Source organism: Apostichopus japonicus, chromosome 11 (assembly GCF_037975245.1).
Source record: "Apostichopus japonicus isolate 1M-3 chromosome 11, ASM3797524v1, whole genome shotgun sequence".
Taxonomy (NCBI): Eukaryota; Metazoa; Echinodermata; class Holothuroidea; order Aspidochirotida; family Stichopodidae; genus Apostichopus; species Apostichopus japonicus.
Window position 1 is genome coordinate 3,750,878 of NC_092571.1, and position 12,022 is coordinate 3,762,899.

Genomic DNA, 12,022 nt, shown 5'->3' on the forward strand with positions numbered 1-12,022 from the left:
TTCCGTCAATCGCCCCCCCCCCCCCAACCTTAGATTTCCACTCACTTCCTCCAGACTCCCTCACCCAGTTTCCACCTCCGCAGGTATTTTCCGTTGCGATAAACCTCGATGCCAAATATGCCAAATATGCCACTATATGACCCCAGGCACCTTGGTCAAACCCTCAAAATTGACCATGGTCTAAGACCCCTTTCCCTTTCGAGTTATTAAAACAATGTCATGTACATTTTCTATTGTGTACTTTGCAATTATGTTGGAGAAACAGGTTCTCAGTTCCGCTAACGTTTCAATATTCACATTAAATCTTTTTGCAGGCTTCCCTGTTTCCGAACATTTCAATTTTTATTGACATTTTGTCAAAAACCTAAAATGTATTTTGATTGCCTCGAACTTCAAATCAGTAACTGAACGTAAACAAATAGAATCGATTGGATATTTCGTATGAGATCCCATATCAATAGCCTCAACAAAGACCCGGGGACCCTTAACAAGTATCAGTTCCACAAATATATGTAATCCGTACTTCCTATTTTTGGGTCCTTAACCCGATTCCTATATAGTTATGGTTTATTTGGTTATATTTCCATCAATTTCACTTACATTTATCTATTGTTACACTTTCACTGTGTTACATATTGTACTTTTCATTCCACTGTTAAGTATTGCTGACAAAGGTCCCAAAGGGACCAATAATGCCCCCCAAAAAAATTCTAAAACAATACTCCTGTTCTTCTCAATTATGAGTCATATCTTATTTCTCTGTTTTTTCTAACAATAATAATAATAATAACTATAATACTATATATATATATATATATATATATATATATATATATATATATATATAATGGTTAGTATAGTTTTCTTCTTTAACTTACCTGCAGTTTGAAAGAAATGATGGTCCATGTCTGCTTACACGATGTCTGATTAATCGTTATTTCGAGCTATCCGTGATAAGTGAGACTAGCCCCTATTCTTTCATAAATAATAATAATCCATGCTGGGGTACAGATGGGGTACAGCTAAACACGCGATGCCCTTTTTACATATTTTCCTTTGTGATTACTACCCAATGGTACAAAGACAGATATGCTGCACATATAAAGATGATTTTTGAATATGCATTATTTACCGTATGCGGTGAAGCTAACATATGGTGTGGTTGTCGAGCAAATATGTGACTATTGTTGAGACACCGAGATACAGCAGGGACCGTCATCTTCCCGAACAAAGAACCGAAAGTTTGTATTTGGCGTGCTGAAAAGACTACGTTACTTACATAATAAACACACACACACACATGTTAATTGTCTTATTGCAGCAGCTCTGCATGTACCAATGTTTTCGTAAATATCGAATGGGCAATATTTAGGCTTTCTAGCTATGTTCTATGGACAGCATAACATGCCTTAGCAGACAAGAGTCACAACCGACTCGCTGTTTTCACTGGCTTAAAAGAAATGCTCGACAACAATGTCACGGTGCCAATGCCCTAGGCTTACACAGATTTAAAGGTTATGTACTGGCTAATCTCAGTTTGCTCTTTCGATGAGGGTTATTGTACTACAGAGGTTCGTGTAGTACAATATTTAACTCCTACTGAACAATATCGTCTGTTTTGATAATGAAAATGCATGAGAATGCATCGAAATAAAGCTAAAATAGTGTGTAAGCCTGTGATCGCATCGTTCTAATCGTGAACCCCAAGTCAATAACTGATATCTGAATAGTTGCAATTTTAGAAAAATCGCAAGCATTCTGAAAAGATCAGGTTTTAACGGATAACGGATAATCCGAAATTTGCCATTTAAAAATGCGTAATAAATTTAAATGAAAATCCATTACCAAATTATTGTATGAATCATAACGTGAACGCATTTGTTTGTTTTGTTTCTGACAGGTGTTCACTGTTTTTTTAATCTCTTTGGAGCAGCTGGAAAGTTCGCAGCTGCAAAGGTGAACTGGATTCAGCATTATTTACCGTTGTCGTGTACCTACGCTGTTCCTGACAGGTGTTCACTGTTTCTGTAGTCGTAGTAGGTTTATGTTCAATGTAAGTTTATTTGTATCTTCAAGTGTGCGTGACGTTATTCAAACACTTTTGGTAAAGTACTCATGCATGACCTGTTTATAATACCTTAATATCGTTACGTGGGTGGCAGTATAATATACTATATAAAAAAAGAACCCAATAATTGACACGAAATCACAATGTGTAACTTCAGATAAATATATTGTACCCAAACCTTTACCAATTTATTTAGACCCCTTCATGAGAGACGACTTCAAGGTTACCCTTCCATTTGAATATCATATGCACCCGCCCCTGGAAGTAACCCTAATTGCTTGGATGACCCTTATCAGAAATTCTATAATTATAATATCACAAACAAACATGAATTCATTAATGAATAATGGCTGTTTTTGATTTTGTGCGGATGAGAAACAATTAATTTTTAACATTTTTTCCCCAAAATGGAATCGTGTATTGATAATATAATATATCGCTTGTTGTGCATCGTAATTAGCCAAAAAATATACTGAGAGCCGCATCATCATTTTGGTGCATACTTTTGCAGTTACTAGTAGTTAAGAAACCTACGTATTGTAATGGATAAAACAAACTGGTTGCTATTCTCAAAGTGCCTCTTACAGCTACTTCCCAATTCGAAAAACTTCTCGATAAGACTTCTCATAGGGGGCGAACATATCATCTATCCCTCCTTTTCTGGTGTCCCGAAAGGGAAACTATGGAGTCACTTTGCAGAACTAACGCCCTTGCAGAATTGTGAGTGCGACCGCGGGTTGCAAAGTCGACAATGACTACAACGCAAATCACAAAGTCAGTAATTACTATCGGTCAAATTTTTCCAACACAGATTCGTTGTGCACAAAACCGAAGACATCGATGTTTGGCTAGGTGACAGCAAACTGCCATATCTTTGTTATTTAAATCGTAGGGTCTGGACTGTTTGTTAATGTTAGAGCAAACATTCAACACGTAAAAAAAATGTTCACATGAACATGCAAGTTGTACTAGATATAATTAAATTAGTAAATGTTGATAAACCATATGTTTTGAACATGTCGTCAATGTCAAAATATGTTGTGCTTGATACATTAATTATTAACCCGCTCTACAATAGTCCATGAACTGAAGCATTGGTCAGTACCATTATTTGACAGGGGTAACGTAAGATGGCTTTAAATGTAAACAAATGTGTCTATAATGAAAATACCTGCTCGCACGGCAGAAGACGTATTTTGTTTTTATGTATTATGATATAAATCTTTCCACTACTCCAAAATGTGTATTACATGCCAACCTTACATGTTACGAGTAGAACCCCTGTGACAAATATTACGCGGTACGGACTAATCAGGTCACTCATCCGGAGTTTGCATCAGTGGCGTCGGAAGTTTTTTGGGATTGGTACGGCAGATCAGAGTGTGGCCATCTATCTTAATTATCGGGGGATGTTTGATAGGTCAAACTACGCTACGCGCCACCATGGTTGGTGCGTAGCGTAATGGAGAAAATTTTGAAAAAATGCCTCCCAGATTGCAGGAAATGGCACTTCCCGAGCTTGAAAACAAGACCCCTGCCATGCCAGAGTAGTCACATTTAGCCTACTTGCCGTCATCATTATTTGCCATGGCATCATTTTTTGCCATTTTGTTTTTCTTAGTCCTATTTTTTTTCTTTTTTTTTGCGCCGTGAATATTGGCTCCGAAGCCCCTGACATATGGTTACTTTAAGAGTTTCTACATTGCTGTCAGAGAAAAAAATCTTAGTGTCATCAGCAAAAGAACAATCGAGCAATTTTAATACCAGGTAAAACCAGGTAATACCAGATAAATCGTGCATTAACACTAACTGCCAGTTCTGTAAATATGATGTTATGGACGTTTACAGTACAATAATCGTTATATCAACATCCATCGCCAGTCACAAACTAACAGTTGAATACACGAAGAGAAAATTGTGTTTTAACAGTTGTGTGTGACACCAGTTCTTTAATCATTGTCTGCATGTACTATTATTCCTACATGTTATTTCTGACCTATTTATGTCAATCATAAGGTAACATACGCCCATTAAAAGCCCCATTGACTTAAACACTAAATCACAAAAGTAATGTGGTCTCTGAGTCTAGATAGAAGTTTTCACTAGCTAAACGCATCACCGGATAGCTGACAAGTTGGCCTTTTATGGCACAATCAATTTTCCGTACCATGACCGCGCAGATTTTTTGATATACGAGCCGGAAGTTTTCGTCACATGTAAACAAACCTCCTCACTCAGTAGTAAACAATTTTCATACGCTGCTCCTGGGAGGCCTAAAAGGGTCTGAAATTGCCTCAATTGACCCAATTTTCTCACCACATGTACTTCTATTCATGCTCTTCAACATGCAAGCCGCAACTAGATCATGATTGGTAACAGGTCAAAAAAATGTTCTCCTGCTGCTTTTTGGCACTTTTCCTGAACGAGAACAATCGAGCGGATGGATTTGGACTCTTATAGGAGAATGCCACTATTGGCTCCAACACTTTGTTATGATTGTGTTACGTACGATGATGTATCAGGAGTCCCTTCGAAGGGGACAGATGCCACACAGGGTGTTCGTCAAAGGTTTGTGAGCGACTAACAGTGTACTGTAAAATTGAAAAGAACAGACACTTCACATTAGGTCAGCTAAATGGTCCAATAGCAGGAATGATTACACCTCGTCGTTTCATTAAATATCATGGTAGTTTCTTTGTTCTCATATGCAACAACTTAGTCATCGAGATTATAATCGTACCGAACACGTCACACATGTAGGCCTATTTCCTTTGTCTTCGACGCTGAGACACGTTTATAATCTATGTGTAACGTTGTAGAGGTAAAGCAAACAATCGTAACAGCTGATCAATCATTTCAAAGTAGCTATGTCGCTTTTGTTGCACTTGAGCGGTTTTGTGTTCGTTTTTTTATCGTCTCTGGTAATAATATTATCGCTAGCTTAATCACACAAAAGCAAACAAGATACAGTGGGGGAAAGGTCCAACCTTCACATTTTATGTACCAAGAACATTTCGAAGCGAGAATCAGTAGCAAGAGCGTTGGTCATGGCTATATCTACCAAGTTATCAAAGTCACAATATATTAAAAAATGAAACAGACAAGAACAACATTCAGTCAGGACGATATAACATACCACGTAGTTCCTATTACATCTAAGTTAACGCCAATATGCACGACAGTAATACAAATATACGTGCGTGGCTTCAGTTATTCCGCCATATCAGAATTGAAGATAAAAAGCTCCATGAATCCAAGAAGTTACACCAACGAAGTGTTGCAATACAACAGAATAATAGAGACTTCAGTTAAATGTTATTCCTTGTCTTCATTATTTTTCTTGATATGTTTTTACAATACAGAATATGTTTATTTGTTGGTTACGTTGTCATAAACACAAGCGTGAAACTGGATTCATGAAAATGTCTAAAATTCTAAAAGAAAGAAACATAAAGTATAAGGTTACTCGCGGGGTATCTCTGTCGTACAGGATGTTAAAGTCACAATTTAGTCAATAACAAACCAGGCACGTACAAAATATACGCATTAACACTTAATCCTCAGCTTTGTTTTAATAATGACTGACGCAAATTGACTTAACACGGGTAATAGTTAGAAGATGCCAACATGGTCCAGTTTATTTCACCACATAAGAAGATTTTGCACCAACGTTATGGTACAACACGAAACGTCGACGACAAAATATAAAACGTTGCTAAAGATTTATTTCTTTTATTATGTGTTTTGATAGATATTTCATTTATTGCAATGCAGAATATGTTAGTATAAACATTGCCCATAAGCACGAACTTTACCCTGTTTGTTCTTAAAAGGAGAAGGGGACTTATGAAGTACCAATTTAAATAAGGTTAAGAAAACAAACATTGTTTGCATGATATTTTGACTGAGATTTTTCAATATTAACTCCTTATTCACCGTTCCAAAATACATGTAAAACAAGATAATGACAGCAATGCCGAATGAACCAACCAGAGAGTAGCATTTAGTCATTAAAATATGCGATTATCCTGCTACCCTGTCCCGTGTAAACATCATTGGATATTCTGATTAAGAACAATTCAATAATCGTTCAAGGGCACGATTGATGCCAGAGACATAACATTTTCGTACCGCAGTTAATGTAGTAACGGCATTGTATACATGCACATTAAATAATTATATTCTGTCATTTTGCAGGTAGTGATGCGAACTGTATCACTACGCTGAATGGAAGGCACGCTAGCGTGGTGCATCCCAGCCATTGCGAGCGTGGGTTTTCAAATAATCAACGAAGTAAAGTAAAAATATCTTAACAGAAGTCAATGAGAAGGTATAACGTTTTGGTATCGAATAAGATTTGGAAGATAAGATGTTTGGTTCTGTGACAAACTCTGAACGATATGCTGCTGTCGTCTCAGGTTCAGGATCCCCCGCTTTATTGATCTCGTTGGGTTGGTGAGTACTTCGTTGGTTATGTATTGCAAGTTTTTGAGAGCCGAGATCCCAAATGTTAGCCACTGTCTATTACCTGGTCGAATGTAAACGACTTGAACACCCGGTTAAGTTGATTCGATGAATGCATGTTATCATTCCTGGTCCTAAAACTCTATATATTACCAGATAACCTATGTTAAGTTTATTGAAGTGTATTGTACCATTGCATGATATTGAGAGATAGTGTTCCATCAATGACATTTAAGCTCAAGGTTATAGCCTTGTTGTCATATGGAGCTTTAATGAAATCGCACAAAGGATATCCCATTAACTATGAGGTGGTATATGAAAATTAGATTTATGTTGTGACTTTACCATAATATTATCATTCATGTTTAAAGATACTTTCAGTTGTGACATGAGAATGTGATTTTGATGTTCTTGTTGATGCTCATAAGTGAAATTATTCATTTTGCGGGTATTCATTCTGAAATTGTATTTGTGTTGATGTTATTGATATTTCATAGATCAATGGTTATGGTCTAATATGATGCTATGTCAGATTGGGTATTTATGGTAAGTATCAATATCATATTAAATTATGGTACTTGTTCTTTAGCATATTCTCATGTTTATTTATTTCACCTATTTCAGAGGCTGTTTTTCTTCCCTTACTAAATAAAAAGAAGACGGTAACGTTAATACCAGAGCGTCGCCTTTATTTTTGTCACCGATCTTTACTGACGGGCTTACCCATTCTATCCCTCTCCTGTGTGGCCGCGTCCTAACACTTATCACACTCTACACACATTTAGTGTAAAGGAAATTCAATGGTGACGGATTTTGTTTGAGAAATTGCTGCAATAGCCTTGAAAACTTTGCACATACGTTTTGAAACTTCGCTTTTATGTTTTTTTCGGGTGATGGGGAAGGAGAGCGGGGGGTTCAAGTTCTTTCAAACAATTACAGATGCATAGCATTAAAGATGTGATGTGACTTTTGCGGGATAGGGTACATCCGAGGAAGCAGGTTCTTTCGGTGGTGAAAAGGGACTTGCGGCTTCAAATTGAGGCGGATTTGTATGGTTTGTCGAGACGTGTTATTTCGGGCCGTTGTTATTTAGGGAGCTGATGGGCCTAAGTACTAGCTACCACTTTACAACTTGAAGTATATTTTGGTGTTGAGTTGGAAATGGGAGATGATTGTTACTATGATTTTAGTTTCTTTGGAGATCGCGTTTGGCTTGTTCCGCTCTTTTGGCCGTGACGTTTTGAGTTCTGATAGTGGGCGGGTCGCCCTCTAATTTAAATTCACATTTAACAACACACAAAACAGCCAACTGATATTATATATGTATTTGTTAATATGTTAAGTTTGATGTACAATTTAATTTTGTTGAACAAAATGAATCACATTACACAGATAATTCAATAAACTCATCGATACGTATTATTCAAAGAAGAACTGACGAGTTGATGTATAACAAACACTGAAAAATATTTCCTCATTGTGGACATGTAACCTTTTAAATGTAGACGTTCGATGAAACAGAAAGCAGGAACCATAGACAGGTCAGCCACATCGTTAAGGTACTTATTGTCAGTCACAATATTCGTCGGCCGTAGGTTAAGAAAGCTATTGTCAGCAAAGATGAAACACTTGCGAATATGCCAAACAATTCCACTTTCACATTCTCTTAACATCAGTGTACATGCGGATGTAACATAACTAAAATATTCTAAAATGATTTGTTATGAAAAACGAATAGCGCGTCAAAAAAATGATTGCAATATTTTAGAAACAATATACGTTATGTAAGATTGTTTAAAGTGTTGTAAATTTAAAGTCATTTAGGTCGTCGCAGCGTGGGTAGTAACGTTACCTTAGTTGATATATTACGCAGTATACTCACACAACCGTTCAATACGTTAAATCTCTCGAGTATGATGTGAAGATGATCAAAAATATGTTTGGGTTACAAACTTTGCAAGAGATTAATATTCGCCTTCAAAGACCAAAAACAAGTTATATGAAAATTACTTTTCTACTCATTATGGTGGAAAAAAATTCTCTCTTTTTTAAACATTATTATAGATTTAATAAAAAATCATTAACGGTCCTCTCTTCCTTTTATATCAAACAATATTTACACAAAATTAACCCATTGTTGTTGAAAGAAATATAGTATAAATGATACATGTGATCTTCTCAAGACTCCGTTGTTACTTATTTAAACGACAAACGGATGATTCAACCCAAAAAGTCCTAACCAATGATTTTTACAGGGAAACGCTTTGTCTTTTCCAGCGATGCTAACACTACATGGAATATATTTTCAGTAACCGTTGTAATCATTAGCCTCACTCTCCACGTCGAGAGTATAATATTGTACCTCGTCAGCTTCGACGAGGTCATAGTCGTCTTCGGTATTCTGTGATAGGTATGAATTTAAATATTTTTGAATAATGCCATGTAAACACCTTAACATCTCACAGTGTTTGTTTATTTAAATATGTAATATTTTAAATCAAATACGTAACAGCTACGCGTCATAGATAAGTACTGAGGATAAGCTTCGCTTTTTGTTTTCTTTATTGAACTACAAAACACATACAGATACACCAAAAACTGCAATCGAGGGAATGGGGTAATTACACGCCCAGGATTTGGAGTTAAAGGGCCAGTGTGCTTCCATGAGAACAAATGTTTTAGCAATTACTCATCTATTTGAGTAAACCACAGTTACATCACTTCAATCGCGGCTATAGGATTGAGCGTGTAAACTGATACCTCACAAGTCAGTAAAAATTATCATTACATCACAGTACGGCAGTTCTTATTCATGACCTCACAGCTGTATTTGGGAAATATTTTCTTTCGGTGAGCGTTTTTCAATACATATTATTCACAGTTGGCTTAATCAATCCATTCTATGCTAAATCTTATTATAGTGACCATCGTAATACGATGTCATTATATTTATCAGAAATATTTCTAAGTAGTAAAGACTGCAATCTTATATTATTCCTTTGAATATAGAACGAGGTATCTATCTATATCTATATTCTGTGTCACTGATTTCAATACACATTAAATACCGAGAAGGGAAATATCGAAAAGGGAGGCTGTCTTCAATTTGTCTGATAAAAGTGATGTATATTAATTGTGTATACTTTATTTATTAATTGTATTATAAATAATATTTTGTCATATGGTCATGATCATATGGGGATTGGGGTTGAGAGGGTTTCAAGCTGTTTTTTTTTCCGTGTCCAGGCTATGATTTGGTTGCCTTTTCTTACATTAAAGTGTTAAAATACCGTGGCCCTTGTTAGATTAGTATGAACGTAATGCTTTAACTTTTATATTAAAGAATGAACGATCATAACGTTTACATCAAATTGTGTCCTGGATATATAAGTGAACTGTAATATAAAGTTGATTAAATATTGTATTGAATGACATAAAGCTATCTTCTTGCATTGAAAACGAAGTGCTTTACTGATGTACTGACAAAAGCCGTTCGTAAGTTATTCAGTGCTGACAACTTTAAGGGATTCCATAAAACCTATACATGATTTTAGTAGATATAAAAGCAAAGCTGTACTTAATGTCTTTTCCAGCATGATAGATTCTCTTCTTTGTTATTTTCTTTGGCTAGAAATCATATACTTTGCAATTTCCAGTTTCGGTTAAGGTATTTTCCCAGACGTTAACTCAAGATATTGAAACTTTTACATTAAAAAGAAAGTAAATGATTGAATTCAGTTACTGTAATTACTTCCTGATTGAAAGCGGGACTCACACTTCGAAGGAAAGTGGGACATTAGACATTGAAAAAGCAGCCGGGGAAATCCCATCACAAACTGTCAGGGCGAAACAAGTCATCCATGTATTTTGTAGCACTAATTTTTTTATATTTGAATGTTTTGCAACGACTATTAAATGACTGTTCAACTAATTTGTGACATGGGTTGTCGTCTCTGGTCTTAAAGTTGTTTTAATTCCTTTTTATAAACTGAAGTAACATGTAATGTCTTTAGTATCTTATCTTTTTATTTGGTCTAGTATGTTGCAACCCACCATATTATGGAAAACTACACACAACATATACGTCTCAGTTTGTCTTGCAAATCAATCTCCGTGTATCTCAATGCAAAATCGTATAAATACTTATTTTCATTAGGTTTTGTAATATCAGTACACGTTATTTTGAAATTGCTTGACAATGTCCAAAAAGGTACATATTGGAATAGACTGCCACTCAGTATGGGTATTCCGTTCAATATAGGTGTTGTGATGATGTTGTGTGTATTTCATGTAGCATATTAAATGTGATAATCTTCGTTTATGATTAACAAAGTTAAAGTAGATATATTCAACCACTTACGTTTTTTTCTGTTAAAAAGGTCAAAGCATATGCTATTTCCGATGCTCGCTTAGTCAAATATTTCACATCAACAGACCAACTCTAATTACATTCAGTAACCCGAGACATCCCAGCTTGTTGACTATTACGAAGCCAAAAGTCTCTAAGGATGCCATTCGGGCAGAGTTCTTGATATATGTAGTGTGGAACTGCGGATAAAAATCAGCAACATAGGTTACATAAACATTGTCTTGAAACGCGAACTTGAAAACGCATTTCTAGTTGCAGAATGGAGATATCTTTAGATCGTAAGATGAAGAATTAAACAAATCATAACTCAACTAGGATTAAAGTTATTTAACCATCAGTTTTCTGTATGTGGCAATATTTTCTTCTTTTAAAGAATGTCAACGTCTCGAAAGGAAACGATGTAATTCGTTAAACACTATCATAAGTTTAAACTTGAAGATGTTATTCCTTTCAAAATATAAGTCATCAACACACATATAATACATGCAAGAGCTTATTGTAATGCAACTCTGATAACAACCTATGCAAATACCACGTTTGCAGCTTTCAACTCCAGCAGTTTAAGTTTACTCAAATGTCAAGCTGTTGAGCCTCCAAAAGTAGTCCTTCATAATGAAGTAACTGCGTTGGTTGAGGTGGTCAATCGTGATCCTCCCCGTTCATTGAAAATCAAATATTTCCAACTAAACTCTAGGGTTGTGTTACATTGTGCTAAAAAGAGGAACGTTTTTCTCGTGTGGAAGAAATGGAACGCTCATGAAGTGGTAATTGGCTATGCTAATTACGTGCAATCGAGTAAAAAGAAAATCACTAATTCGGATTTTGATATAACGATCATCGGTTCTCTTACTTTACTTCAAGCTCAAGTTAAGGATGAAGGTATTTATGTATGCAACTATGGCAACGGTGTTTCATCTGGTTCGGAAGCTTACAACGTTTTCATGTACGGTGAGTAGTAAAACATATATTAACCTGAATACGTGTACTATACTTTTCCCCATTACTTCTCAAAACGAAATTCACCTTTTTTTCTAACTTAAATATTGCAATTTCCTGCAAATCCGGTTCTAGATTGAATTTAACTTATTTCAAGACATAAAGAAAGTCAAAATAAGTTAATA

At 35.7% G+C, this 12,022-nt stretch overlaps 2 protein-coding genes and 1 long non-coding RNA gene across 4 annotated transcripts in view; 1 reads left to right on the forward strand and 2 right to left on the reverse strand.

The window, feature by feature from the left end:
- LOC139975797 (uncharacterized) overlaps nt 1–1,772 on the reverse strand; it is a 32,347-nt gene extending 30,575 nt beyond the window's left edge. The window contains exon 1 of one of the 2 annotated variants that reach the window (XM_071983993.1): nt 879–1,772. In XM_071983993.1, the coding sequence (XP_071840094.1) occupies nt 879–906 (28 nt within the window). In that variant the 5' untranslated portion in view covers nt 907–1,772. The remainder of the gene's footprint in view (nt 1–878) is intronic. The other variant, XM_071983992.1, reaches the window with a different exon arrangement.
- Nucleotides 1–12,022, forward strand: part of LOC139975801 (uncharacterized) — a 218,521-nt gene that overhangs the window by 43,689 nt on the left and 162,810 nt on the right. The gene's annotated exons all lie outside the window — the stretch shown is intronic.
- LOC139975806 (uncharacterized) overlaps nt 1,920–12,022 on the reverse strand; it is a 33,579-nt gene continuing 23,476 nt past the window's right edge. The window contains exons 2-3 of the long non-coding RNA XR_011795891.1: nt 10,893–11,080; nt 1,920–8,933 (exon numbers count right to left, since the gene is read on the reverse strand). This is a non-coding gene — a long non-coding RNA (uncharacterized lncRNA). The remainder of the gene's footprint in view (nt 8,934–10,892; nt 11,081–12,022) is intronic.